A 14,840-nucleotide genomic window follows, 5' to 3' on the forward strand; every position below is an offset into this window, starting at 1 on the left:
ATGTTTTTCAATGGTCCAGGGTGTCTCACAATTGTTTTTTTGTTGTTGTTGTTTTGTTGTTTTTTTGCAAACGTTCGTTCCTTTGCACGTCATGTTATTTCATTTTAATGTATTTTATCTTTTATCATCTGATCTCCGTGATTGTACTTTCATCGAGTCAAATCAATAAACAAATGGTGTGAAAGAAGACAGTCAATATGCAATTCTGCATAAACTTTATTGTTTAAATAGGGAATTCATGCGTATAACAACGTGATAATTCAATCACAATATAATTTTGATTTTATATACATGTGAGATAATATATGGATTATTACCGTGAGGTTACCTTATTAGTACGATAAAACAAAAAGAAAATATTTCCAAAGAGCAAGTGTTTTTCATTGGTGGGCCTTGTTGGCAGTGACATTGATAGACGACTAATTTCGCTATTGTGAATTCCCCTAACATACACGAATCGCATATAGTTTACGATAAGTGACTTCATCAACTATGTAAATTTGTTTATTCTGTTAAGAGCTAGTTCCTTGGCAAGAGCAATCGACAAAAGTGAGCAACAAATACTCACTGTATTAGGATTTCCTACAAGTTACAACATTAGAAGAACATGGGGATGCACGGCTCCATGATTCCATAGTCGGAAGGAAGCATGTCATGTATGTGATACACTTGTACCTCCATGGGGTCAGGCAAAAACTTTTTTCTCCCATTAAAGAGGAAATCCAGTCCAAATAAGTTAGTCCTATAAAAAAGAGAAAAATCTTACAAGTTCAACGGTAAAAATTTGACTGAAATTGGATGAAAAATAAGGAAGTTATAATGCCTTTTTTAAGTTTTGCTAATTTCTGCAAAACAGTTCATGTACAGTGGATATGAATATGCAAATGAGTGAGCCAACCATGTCATACCCTCACAATCTTCCATTGATCGTGTAAAAAAAAAATAACGAAAATTCATTGTTTATGTCACTGACATCTGAAACATTACGTTATTCCTGGTTGAATATCTTCAGAATAGTGTTCAAATACATATACAAGGATTTGAGCCTCGATCCGGCCTCATTGCGTTTTCATGACAAACTGGAAATTTCAATACTTTAGCGCACAAACTATATGGTAAGACAGTTGTGAGGGAATGGCATGCTCACTTTGCCATTTGAATATTCATGATATTGACTGTTCAAGAACTGTCCCCCCCCCCCCAAAAAAAAAAAAAAAAAATGCGAAACTTAAAAATGTCATAATTTCCTATTTTTCATCCCATTCTACCATATTTATACCCTTGAACTCGTAACATTTTTACTATTTCTTATCAGACTAACTTATATTTGGACTGGATTTCACCTTTTGTTTGGTGATCACTTGACGTGTATTGCTGAAGTATGATGGACAGCTTTCGTCTTTTACACCACGGGGCTTGACACTCCCTCACTCACTTTCCAATCAGATAGTCGGCCACTTTTCGATGGTTGTTTGCGCACGCGTAGTGCAGTGGGGATAAACCGTCCCAGTCCTGGACATTTATTCTCGCACCCTTTTCACACAGCATCTCGACCATTTCCAGACGGCCGAAACGGCAGGCTTCGTGGAGGGGAGTGACTTCGTTCTCCCCGCAGAATTTGATCAATTTTTTGTCTATTTCATTATGCTCGTCAGTTTTCACTGCAAGGAGAAATAGAAAGGACAGTCGGTTTCCGAATCTTTGTTTCCCTGCATCTCACTTTTGCGAAACCGACGCTTAAATGAAGTCGTATAAAGACACACATACACCCCCCCACACACACACGAATATAGTATTATATTCAAAAGCAGGCCTTGATAGTGATGATTAGAAAAAATAAATCAGAAGAATTACAACAATGCTGATTTGATACGCTCTCCAACAAAAACGATAATTAAAAAGTCTAAAGGAGATAAGAAGGATAACAACATGAATACATACAGGCATAAAGCTTATTCGTTTTGTTTTGAGTTTTTTCATCGAATGAAATAATCACACCGACGTCATTCTGTACTCATATTTGAAAAGAACAACTGCAGCTATGGGGCAAGTATGTTGGCGTGAGTTGGTAGAAATTGAAATGATAGAGATTAAATATGCCTCCGCCCTAAGAGTGCCGGAGGAATTATGTTTTCAGGTTGTCCGTCCGTCCCCATTTGTCTACCCGATAACTTGAGTAATATTGAGTGGAATTTTACCAAACTTTGTTAAGGTATAAAGTATGATAGGGCAATTACTTGATTAGATTTTGGGTGAAATCGACCAGAGGTCAAAGGTTGTATGTCGTATGTCATGAATTTGTATCTATTTAGGCAATAACTCAAGACTGGTTTACGCAAATTTCACCAAACTTTGTCCTATGATGAAGTATGCATGATGGGGCAAATACTGATAAGTTTTGTTTTTTTTTTTTTGAGTGAAATCGATCAGACGTCAAAGGTCAAGGTCATATTCTAAAATTTATCCGTTTACGCGATAACTCATTTTTCAACATGTGAAATATGAGGAATCTACATAGAAGTGTTGCTTGTGGCATGACTGAATTAAGCAAACTTCACCAAACCTTGTCCAATGATGACGGATGATTATTAGTAAACTAGTTTTTGAGTGAAACGGTAAGAGGTCAAATATTAAAGATCAAGGTCAAATGCTCAAAATGTCACTATGTCCCCCATATCTATGCAATGCCTGAAGGTATTTTCTTGAAACTTAGTGTGTATATGCACTACCAAATTAAAAAAAAAAAAACTCTCCCAAGAGAGATTCAGATCATTAGGTAATAGGTCAAAAGGTCAAAGGACAGGTGAAAATGTTGACATTTCACTTTTGTCTCCATATCAAGCAAATGGTTTAAGGTATCTTTATGGAACTTGGTCATATGCATGTACTGGCTAGCAGGGATTATCTAGGAAATTTAGGGGTCACAGATCAAAGGTCAATGTCAGCTCCTCAAAATGCCACTTTTCCCGTCATAAGATTATTTATGCAATGCATGGATGATTTTTCTTGAATCTTAATAGATACATGTATTACCTAATGGAGATTCTCTGGGAAATTTCATGTCAAAAAGTCAAATGTCAAAAGGTCAATGCTCAAGTGAAAGTGCTATATTTCACTTTTTCCTCAATATATTGAAAGTGACTCAAGGTATCATGCAACTTAGTACATATTTATGCATGTTCATATACCTGACAGTGATTCTCGTGGGAATCTTAGAGTCATAGGGTCAAGAGTCAAAGGTCAGGCTAAAATGCAAACTTGATATTGAAATTGCACTTTTTCTTCATACCTTAGAAATTTCTCAATGCATAAACTTATGAAAGGGTCAAAAGTCAAGTGAAAATCCTGAAATCCCCAAACCTATGGTTCAGGGAAAGTGAACATTCAACACATTTGTGACTAACCGGTCATTTCATAATTTTGTCAGTTATGTGAAACTGTCATCACATATTGTCAAGACATTGTACTATAGACCTATTTGGAGAACCATGCATTATGCAAGGCAAAGTAGTCACAATAGCGACATTAGTAGTTTTTATTGCGATGCACTGCCTTTGTGATTCATTTTTAAGAGTTTGGTGAATCTCCCAAGCTTTTCTTGTTTGTAGCAAAGCGACTAACGAAGTTTTGGCAAAAAATCTCAATCAAATTCATAGAAAAAGAAATGAAAAAGAACAAGAAAAGAGTAAGAGGGTACGGTTCTGTGCCTGGTAGACCTCACCGAGTTCCAGAGCGAGTAGGACCAGGTCCTCGTGGCCATATCTCACCGCCTCGTGGATTGGCGCAACAATGTCCTGGTTGGTTTCCGTCAGCAGCTGGGAATAAAAGAGAACATGGAATATATTCATAGTACTTCTCGCTAGAATTGTTAGGCGAGATGCTGTTTAAAGCTGACACAGAGTTCCGCATGCGTGTTTAGTGTGTCAAAAAATGTCTCCGCGGGTGCGTTCTAAATGAAGGGTTGTCTGGGTAACGTCGGGGTTATTACCCTGGCTGGCTGTCTGATTAGAGGGTAGTGTGACAGATGGGTGTCGATCCCGGAGAGTGCGCCGAGACTTACACAGTCATAGCAATTTTTGCACTCATTTTTATCAAAACGTTAGCAATATAATCCAAGAATCATTACATCTATATAATTTCATACTTACACACAAACACACACACACACACACACACACATTATTATCATTATTATTATTGAGAACGAACAAAAATTATGTATTATACCAGTGACAATCTCACCTTGTACAGGCAATTTTCCTGCTTTCCCTTCTCGATAATTCTGTGGGCGACCTTTTTGTTGCCCTCCCTGAAGGCAAAGTGGAGCGGCGTGTCATAGTTTTCGTCCCACACGTTCAGTTTGGCGTCTTTGTCGATGAGCATGAGGGCGACGTCCGTCTTCCCGTCGATACAGGCAGTAAGAAGAGGTGTGATGCTGCGCTGGTCCTTAGCCTAGGACGGTATCCGCAAACCAGATCGTTGCCGCACATGTTGCAAAGTTAAAATGGGACGCTTTCAAGTAAAATTTGCTGGGCAGTTAGAGAAAATCTGCGGACGGTTTTCAAACTTTTACTATAATTGAACAACTTTAACTTGGTTATGTAAACACCACTGTACACGGGCTCAGAGTTTCAGAATTCCATAGTGATTGGGATGAGGGATAACCACGTTTTCAAAATTTATAACAACCAAAACGGACAAGGATAATGACATGGCAGTTCATGAACATGATTGATGGTTGTAGGAACATGCCAGTGGGCCCTGGTGCATAAAAGTTACGATCAAATGCAAGTCAAGAAGATCAAACGTATAAGTCCCGAATACTCCATCCTGCTTGGTTGAAAATCAAGTTGCGTATGGTTTTCCTGACTGGCTTGTGCCGAAAGGGTGGGTTGGGTGGTGGCGCGTCGCGTTAATGGGAACGCCACCCTTCATCCAAAGCCCCCCCCCCCCCCTGTTTTGCCGAAAGGGTGCGTTGGGAGCGTTGGGTCGCGTCGCGTTGACTGGAATCCCACCCTTCGTCCAAAGCCCCCCCCCCCCCCCCGGTTTTGCCGAAAGGGTGCGTTGGTACTTTCTGAATTTATATTTAACCTTCAAACAACCATTTCAAAGAGGCTATCGTCCGGATCGGTTTACACTCTATTACCACTTGGTCTACAGCCAGTTGGTCTGGCACCATGGGGGAGGGGCGAGGGACCTTAAACTTTACCCTAATCTTATTTCATGTGTATGAACATGAGGGTAGTCCGTAGTCGTAGAAAAAGCCCCCCCCCCCCCCCCAGGAAAAAAAAATAGCCCAGTTGGTCATATAGACGAAACGATGATTGGACCAAATGGTAAACTGATTAGACCAGGAGGCTGGCTATTAGACCAAATGACAATAAGATCATGGTTATTAGACTAAATGGGTGTAGACTAAAATTTGATGATAAAAAGAGGCTAGATTGATGTGTACACCAAATTTATATTGGACAAATTTGGTTTTATTTTAGACCATTTGATAATTACACGAAATGGAATTAGACCAACTCATAATAGACCAAATCGGTACCAGGTATTTGATGATATAAATTGGTGTTAGACCAAAAATATACCAAATGGCTATTATAAGACGAATTGACTGTAGACCAAATAGTAATTAAACCAAATAACAATTAGACCAAACAGTAATAGGACAAAATGATGACTAGACCAACTGGTTATTAGACCAACTGATATTAAACAGTCTATTAGCCCAACTGGCTGTAGACCAAAGTGGTAATAGAGTGTAAACCGATCCGGACGATAGCCTCTTTGAAATGGTTGTTTGAAGGTTAAATATAAATTAAAAACTCGTCTTTTAATATTACATGAGGGGCTTTGGACGAAGGGTGGGGTTCCAGTCAACGCGACGCGACCCAACGCTCCCAACGCACCCTTTCGGCAAAACCGGGGGGGGGGGGGGGCTCTGGACGAAGGGTGGTGTTCCCATTAACGCGACGCGCCACCACCCAACCCACCCTTTCGGCACAAGCCTTCTTGACTTGCGTTTGATCATAACTTTTATGCAAGAGGGCCCTGACTAAAATAACTAAAATAAGAATGCACGCATAAATTCTGCATATATAATGTGAACTTCTTAAAGGCCGTGTCACACCAGCCTTGCGTGCGACTTGTAAAGAACAATTTTAACTACCCGGAGGTCCCCGTAGATAATCCCGCACATGACAGTACCTAGCATGTATCTCAAATATAGTCGCCCGGAGGTGCGCACGCATATTTTTTTTTACCCGCAACCGTGTTTAGGCCCTGTCACACCTTTCCGGGCAAGCTACTCGGGCTTGTTACGTGAAGGGATTTTCTAGCATACCGGACATTCCTGAGGGCGGAAGAGGATTTGTGCGAGTCAGCGCATGTGTCTTACTTGCTGGACGCGTTATACTTGCGAGTATACTGTGTGACCTTTGTACCAGTCGCGTGGGGGCTGACAACTCGGTGAAGGAATTCCTCTAATGGAATGGCTGAAATCTCACAGAATTTCATTATCTTGGATGCATACGGGACTGCGAAGTACCTGCGTGGGAATTGCCTGGGAAGTACTGCCGTTAAGGGTCTCCTACTGGCGTTCTGCGTGGACCTCTACGGGCATTCCCGCGACTCACCCGGAAAAAGTTTTGGTCATGCTCAAAACTTGGCTGCGGTTGAATCGGACTTGCGTGAGCACCTCCGGGCAACTACGCGCTAGATACTGTCAGGTGCGGACTAACTGCGGAGAGCTCCGGGGAGTAAATTTGTTTCCACGCAAGTCAAGCCGCAGAAGTTCCCCGTACGGTATGACAAGGCATGAATGAAAATTGCAAACATTCTTGTTCGCCCGCTGAAAATCTTCTACGTGCTGGAAACTACCTCCTCGCCACAAGCCCACGTAGCTTGCCCGGAATGGTGTGACACGGCCTTAAAGGACAAGTTCACCTTCATTAACATAAGGATTGAGAGAATGTAGCAATATTAGTAGGATACATCATTGAAAGTTTGAGGAAAATCGGACAATCCGTTCAAAAGTTATGAATTTTTGAAGTTTTTGTGCAGTCACCGCTGGATGAGAAGACTACTGCAGTGTATGATGCCACATGCGTACAACAATATAAGGAAAATATAAAGAGAATTTCACAAAATTTCATCTTTTGAAAAAAGTATACATTCTCTTGACTCGTTACTGATATAATTTATGTTATGGGTAATATTATTCCCATTGCCTTTAGAAAGAGGCAAGTCAAGTGCTCTTTTGTTATGCGAAAAAAAAAAAGTGAAAATATGTTGAATTTTCTTTACATTTTCTTTATACTGTTGTACTCATATGACATCACGAGGCTTAGTAGTCTCCTCATCAAGCGGTTCCAACACAAAAGTTTTAAAAATTCATAACTTTTGCATCAATTGTCCAATTTTCCTCAAACTTTCAGTGATATGTGTTCTACTAATATTGCTGCATTCTCGTAATCCTTACGTTAATGAAGGTGAACTTGTCCTTTAAGCAAATGGTATTGAAAATACATGAATTGAATTGTAATGATATTGCACTGCTACATTTTCTGAGATAAAATTGTGAGAGTCCTGCGTCACCATCCTCAGTCAAAGCAATTTGTTCGTTTTTGTATTTTTGAAGAGTATAGGTTTCTCTGCTAGTAAGAAGTCCACAATAAATTCCATAACTCTCTAATAGAGCTGTCGATTCATGCACTACGTGATGTAAATTATGAAAATCGGGAAGCATTTTCCTTTAATTCTTTGGAGCTTTAGTCGAGATGATGGACGTGTCAGAGGACTGGTTAAACCAATTGTCTTCTAAATCGTCGTAGCAGAATTTATAATAAATGCAGAATCAACTTCTCGTCATGAGTGGTGCGTGTCATTGCTGAGGAGAAAGCTAAAGTAACAATAGACTAATTAAACAGTTGATTATGTCTAGGGGAGACAGAGATATTGTGAGAGGTTGATGTTGATGCAGTTGTGCTGGTCAAAATAGCATTTACACAATCAACATGCCATATCATTGATCATGCAAATGACCTATATTCCTTTTTGAATTTGTACTTGGCATCCCATTTCGATGGCTACTATGTTGCAGCGGAGGACTGGGTTAGACCTAGATATACATACCTCAATATCTATATCTTCACTCTCCAGCAGACGACTTGCCGTTTCGACGTTTCCATGGAAAGCGGCTATATGAAGTGGGGTGCGCCCTTTTTTGTCTTCGGCATTGACCTTTGCACCACCGTTCAGGAGGATACTTATCACGTTATCGCCAGGAGTTTTCGGCAGCCTATCCCCCTCTCCGGACTGTGAGGAGGAACAATTTCACTTGTATTACGATGAAAGTATAGTGATGAAAAGCCGTTCAAATTCAAGCGATTTTGGTCATGTTGGTCACTGTTCTATTCTCATGGTTCATCTTAATTCATTGATTGTTCAATTTCATTTCATGTCATTCCTTTTAGATTTTGTTTTATTCAATTTAGAGATAAATTAATTTAACTTATGACTCAAAGTTGGCATTCAATTTCGCGCCAGCTGGATAGATTTTCAAATTCGTGCCAAATGCCAGTTTCAATTTCATTTATAGGAACATAACTTCGCACTTTGAATTTGAAATTCGATGAACATACACAACTTCTACGGGCTGTTTTACTGTCATAATAGATGATATAATTTTATTTTCATTTTTTAATTCCATTGTATGTAATTCCTTCTTGCCGACCTTTCTTTGTGACTGCGTGCCATGTCGGGACGAGAATTTTGAAATGTGCAAAATTTTGGTCACGACAAAATTTCGCGACCGGGTTGTGAACTGTGCGCAAACTATTCGTTAACTCGTCGTGAACTCGTCAGGTCGATACGGGAGGATGCGTGCCAGTGCGTGCCAGTGCGCGCCAGTGCGCGCCATGCCACGACTGTCACGAACTACCACGAATGGTTCACGAACAGGTCACGTCGAGTTCACGAATAGTTCACAACATTATCACGAATTGGTACGGATCGCAGCGTGGCCGTTCCTTCCCACTGACACGGTCACGTGTACTCACGCATTGATGGCACGAACAGTTCACGACTAGTTCACACACTTCACGAACAATTTGCGCATGGCACAAGCAGTTCACGACGAGTTCACGAGCAGTTCACGAGCAGTTCACGACTACTGCGCGACAGTGGCGCTCACGTCGGTGCCGTGGTATATATAGGGCAAGAAAAGCAAGAAAGTCCCCTCACCCAACCCCTCAAAAAACGAAATCCTTCGTTTCTTGCGTTTCTTTTCCGTTTCTCTTTCTTTTCGCGTCTCTTTTCGTTTACATCCATTTCTTCGTTTCTTTTTTTCTGCTTTTTTTTGGGGGGGAGGGTGAGTGAGGAAGGGACTTCTTTTCTTTTATTATTCGTTTTCATTTCTCCTTTTATTCTTATTTTTTCCTTTTCTTTTCCGTTTCTTTTTCGGGGTTTTTTTTTTTGTTTGTTTGTTTCATTTTTCTAATTAAAAACAAACAAACAAACAAAGCAAAATGAAAACAATGTGGTCGGTCTTATGAATCCCTGCATCAAAATTACCTCGGTCTGATCTCTTCCCTTCCAGGCTGCTGCGGCGAAGTGAAGAGGTCTTCTAGAAGCTTTGCCAATGTCATTTGCATCTTCGCATCACCAGATCATTATAATAGGAAGCGTTTAAATTGACGATCAAACAGGGTGAACATAGGGACAAGAATATTAGATTCAATGACATTTGCTTCTGCGACAATAATTGCTCCTGTGACATATCTGCACGCTAAGTCTAACATTATTCTGTCGACAAACATACCGTTACCTTAATCAAAATCTTCACACAATGACTAAACCTAAGAACATCATAACTAAACCTAAATCCCTATCCCAACCCTTATACGCTAATCCTATAGTCCTTGGAGAAAATAAGCCTTGAGCAATTGTCGGAGGGGGAAATGTCGTTTCACAGAGTGGATACTGTTGGAGTCAGTGCATAATTTATAAGAAGAGAACGTTACTGTCTCACGATGATCCATCTTTTCAGCCACCAAATTACACGAAATATAACGTCTTACTGGAAAACCTGTGACGTGTGAGTATCATTACTTCACCTAATTTTCATAAAGGGCGGTGGCTGATGACGATAGTGATTACTGATCGTGAAAACAAGTAGATGTAAAACATTAACATTCTGCCATGTAACTATTTTTGCTTTATGCGAATCTCTAATGAAACGTCTGCAATTGGCTTTGTTTGATATTCCTCTATTTATGTGAATCAGCTTGAGCATGATGGGGAGATATTTTCTCTTTTTTTCACCCATTGAATTGAATCTTGGGACTGCAAATGTTACCAGCTTAAGTTGTGATTGCAAAATTGGCACCTCTTAACCTAAACGTTTATTATTATCTTTATGTTTATTACTTCATTTGTTTATTAAGCAGGATAGTCCAATTCAGTGCCACAAAGGTCTGCTTTACAAGGGAGCCCTGCGTTGATATACATTACATTACATATGCACACAATAAAAAACAAGAACAAAACGAACATAGATTTGGTACAGCTAAAGAACAATCGGTTCGTTAGAGCATAAAACACATAAGAACATATTTAAACGAGCGGAGAAAATAGATACCTGAATAATGCATAGCTAGTGCAAAGGGTTCATATACTAATATTATCAAATGAGAGATTGATGTTGGCGTACACTGTTCTTAAATTTTTGCAATGAGGAGGCTGTCTGAATAAAAATTTGGCAACTCATTAAATGATTTGCTTGCAGCATAATTATGATGAGAGGGAGCATTTCTTATATTCAGTTGTAGGTTTGGGTATATGTAATTGACAAGAAAGAACATATCGAGTGGCACAAGTAGTAGGGCGTTTGGTCACAAGTTTGACTATGTATACATACGGTTGGGTAAATTGTGTAACAATTTATACACCAGGACACAGGTTAATAGTATTGAATTCTTTGCTCAATTTACTGCCATTTGAATGCATGAGCAAGAGTTTGCGCTGACATCTGATAACCCCCATTCAATACCACACGAGCATACTTATTTTGACACGTTACAATCTGTTTAAATTTGTGTTTGTCAGTGACCCCCATACAGCGAAATTACAGTAATCAATATGTGTATGGAAGTATGAAAGAAAAATACAACTGATTCATGATTTTACGTGTCAAACACGATTTGATTCTTCGTATACACACAATAGAACGAGAAATTTTCATGACTACTTCACCGACATGGGGAGACCAGTCAAGAGTTTGTTCAAAGATTACCCCATCGTGTTTGAGTCTCGTGACAGTTTCTAAAGGCCTGCCATTCATTAAAAAGAAATGAAAATAATGTCTCTGTTTTCCTCGACGAGGTCTGAATAACATGACTTTCGTATTTTTCTAAATTAACAATCACACCATTATCTAAAAACCCATTTACTGATGAGTAGAGTGTCTGCTTGGAGTTGTTCCTGTACTTTGTAAGCATATCGCGTCCTGGGTGAAATATGGTCATGTCGTCTGCATAAAGAGATACTTTAGTCCAAGGACTAAAGTTTAAGTTACGAACATCATTGATGAACATACAAAAGAGCCACGGCCTTTGTATTGAATCATGTTGGACTTCTGCTTGAAAGGGGAAGAATTCGGATCTCTTGCCTCGGATAGGACATAAAATGGAGGTCCCGTGTATGAGAGAGTCACAGCTCATGCACGTAAAAGATCCCGCTTCATTCATTCATCGCAAAGAGCAGGGTGTCTAACCCGGTTAAGTGGTCCCACCCCACATCCAACTGGACCCCATGGAAGACCAGCTTAGTGTAGCTGAATATGGGCTATCCAGCCATCTTCACAGATGGAAAATGAACAACAACAACAACAACAACAACAACAAAAACAACAACAACAACAACAAAGAAACGCATTGCTCTCTCCCTGATGTCACATAAGATTTAAACCACTTTAGTTCAGTTTTGTCGATGACGAAGTAAAAAGCTCAGCAAAAGCAGGTCATGGGGTATGGCATCGAAGGCATTTTTTAAGTCTAAAAAGACTGCCCAAACCACATTGCCCTTTGTCAAGGCTATCAGACAAAGAATCACCAATCTCTGTTAAACACGTTATGGTTGAGTGAATGGGTCTAAAACCCGAATGGCGTTCCGTCAACAGCTCGCCTTCATCCAAGTAACAAAGGAGTTGCAAGTGGACCGCTTTTTCGATTTTTTTTTTCTTGCTACAGTGGATAATAGTGAGATAGAACAATAACTGCGTGTATCTCAAACTTATAACAGATATAACTTTAGCAAGCTGAAATGAACGGGGGAACAATCCCATTTCTAACGATTGATTAAAAATATGCGTTAAGGGTGAGGCTATCAATGAGCGCTTATTTTCAAAAGTTTTATAAGATGAAGTTCACACAACCGAACAGATTTTGTACAGACTAGCTTCTGTAATTCTCCTTGAACAAAATATGCACTTATTTTATCACAGGAAAAGGAAGATCGTGCACGGTTGACATAATTCAAACACCTTTGTCATTGATGAGTTTTAAAACTGATAATTATCAGTCTTGTCATTATTACTACAATATAATTTGCTAACATTGCCGAACATAATATGGAACTCTGTTGCAATCCTATGGAAATCTTCAGTTGGTTCACCATCAATACATACATTGACAAAGATTAGATGGAACTGGTTATTATTCATTGAAGACGGGTAAAATAGTTGTAAATATAATAAAAACTAAGAATCAATGTTAAATGAGCAATACAATAAAAGACTCGTTAGCAATGGCGGATCCAGAGAGGGGCGCAACCGGCGCACACCCCCCCCCCTTATTTTTCGTTAAAAACAAAAGAGATAAAAAGAAAAAAATTAAATGAAACCAGGAAGTGGCACCAGAAATATTAGTTGCGCCCCCCCCCCCCCCCTTTACAGAATTCCTGGGTCCTCCCCTGCATTAGGGTGGGGACACCATGGAGTGGGAAGGCTGACCCTATACCTCGGATATATTCGAGAATCCTCGGAGTGAGTTGTGTATAGCTTTATCACTGATTTCAATGTTAGTAGACACACAGTCGAAGGATCCCGACTAGAGTCGGCCCTTACCGATGAACCTGAGGCACATATTCGCTGACACATGACTGACGAGCGATATACGTGATTTTCGAATGCCCCTATAGTGGACAGCGAATTCAGTCGGACTGATATGAAATGTTCCCCCACGCCACAGGGGCTTTACGAGGCTCTTTATTATTCTTTGACCGAAATTGAAAAAAAGCAATGTCTCAATGTGAAGAAAATAGTATAATATGTTACTGTATACTAAATGATATTGATAGCAACAAAAGGATACAGCACCAAACTACACAGCTTTGGTTCTTGGACTTCTTCTTGTTCGTGGTGTTTTTGTTTTTCGACTTATCTTCCTCATGTTCTTAACATTAAACGCAATGTGGACTTGGAATAAACCTGAATTGCGCAGGAAAATGGGACATATAGTTATACCTGCTCCCCGGTTGACCAGAAGCCTGACCATCTCCACGTTATCACTCTCGGCTGCATAATGGAGGGCGCCGTAGTTTTCCCCGTCGTGTTCATTGATCTCTCTGTTGACGTCATCGTTGTCGAGTTCATCCAGTAGGGCCTTGAGTTTGACCAGTTGTCCAGCACTGGCGAGCTGTGAACAGGGCAATGATGGTGGCATTTATTCGGAGAGTTACACCAGAGTTGCTTGAAAGAATTCCAAGAGTGCAAGAATCAAACCCTATACACACTACCCACTTACCCGGATCCATAAATTGCCTTATACAAAGATCAGCATCAATCCCCGTGATGACTGAACCAAATTAAATGAAGTTTTCTGCAAGATGTATATAGGTAAAAAGCAACATTTTCATCCCGAGAGTTATATTCTGAAATAACTTTAGATTGTTTGATTAAGTTATAAATGCGGAAATACGATTGTATTTCTTTTTTGTTTGGGGGGGGGGATACTTTCCGTCGAGTAAATGCAGCCAGGGAATGGCTGGGTCCTACCTTTCATTAAAATTAAAATAAAAATGTGGAATTCTCTTAAAATTTTTCTATCGATCATTACCCTGCGATGACGTCATGAAATTTTAGAGCATTTTTCATCTAGCGATAACATTGAAACTACAAGAATTTATAACTTTGTTTAACGGATCATCCAAGTTTCTAATCTATTCTACCAGTATTTCTGCATTCAAGCAATACACATTGTACATTAATTTGAGTTTCACTTCTCTTTAAGCGAATGAACTTTGTGCAGCAATACATACAAATGATATCAAGAATAGTGTTACCGTAGTCCTCTCCGATGTTGCGTGCAAATGAATATCATGCACACATGCACGTTTACAGGCGGACGTGCAGGCATTTTCCACCATTTTCCGCGTGGACGCGCATTTTGAATTTCATTGAGGCCACTTTTTTAAAATCCTGGTTATGGATGGGTGACCGAGCTTCACAATATGGGGTCCGGATATAAGGCATTGTCATATTACCTCCATATGACCTTCACCTCGAAACACAATGAAATGTAGGTCTAATTCATAATAATAAACAGTATTGAAACTTTATATTGCATAATACTTGCATCGCAGATATATCTGCGATGTATAGAATATTCTATAGAATATGAATAAGAAAATTAGCGTGTGGACACCAACCATGAAAGGACTGATATAATATAGAGAAACAAAAAAAAAAAGGTTTGAAAAAAGTGCAGACTAAAATAAAACTACATGGGTACAGGGGAAAAGGTAAATAGCCCGATAGATGTAGATGACAGGACAGA

The 14,840-nt window shown here is 39.7% G+C and overlaps 1 protein-coding gene across 1 annotated transcript in view; it reads right to left on the reverse strand.

Annotated features, from left to right (window-relative positions):
• Nucleotides 1-14,840, reverse strand: part of LOC140242893 (transient receptor potential cation channel subfamily A member 1-like) — a 57,989-nt gene that overhangs the window by 29,465 nt on the left and 13,684 nt on the right. The window contains exons 2-7 of the mRNA XM_072322640.1: nucleotides 13,529-13,700; nucleotides 9,580-9,659; nucleotides 8,140-8,322; nucleotides 4,243-4,452; nucleotides 3,698-3,815; nucleotides 1,436-1,661 (exon numbers count right to left, since the gene is read on the reverse strand). Of these exons, the coding sequence (XP_072178741.1) occupies nucleotides 1,436-1,661; nucleotides 3,698-3,815; nucleotides 4,243-4,452; nucleotides 8,140-8,322; nucleotides 9,580-9,659; nucleotides 13,529-13,700 (989 nt within the window). The remainder of the gene's footprint in view (nucleotides 1-1,435; nucleotides 1,662-3,697; nucleotides 3,816-4,242; nucleotides 4,453-8,139; nucleotides 8,323-9,579; nucleotides 9,660-13,528; nucleotides 13,701-14,840) is intronic.

The sequence above is a fragment of the Diadema setosum genome, chromosome 19 (genome assembly GCF_964275005.1).
Source record: "Diadema setosum chromosome 19, eeDiaSeto1, whole genome shotgun sequence".
Lineage (NCBI taxonomy): Eukaryota > Metazoa > Echinodermata > Echinoidea > Diadematoida > Diadematidae > Diadema > Diadema setosum.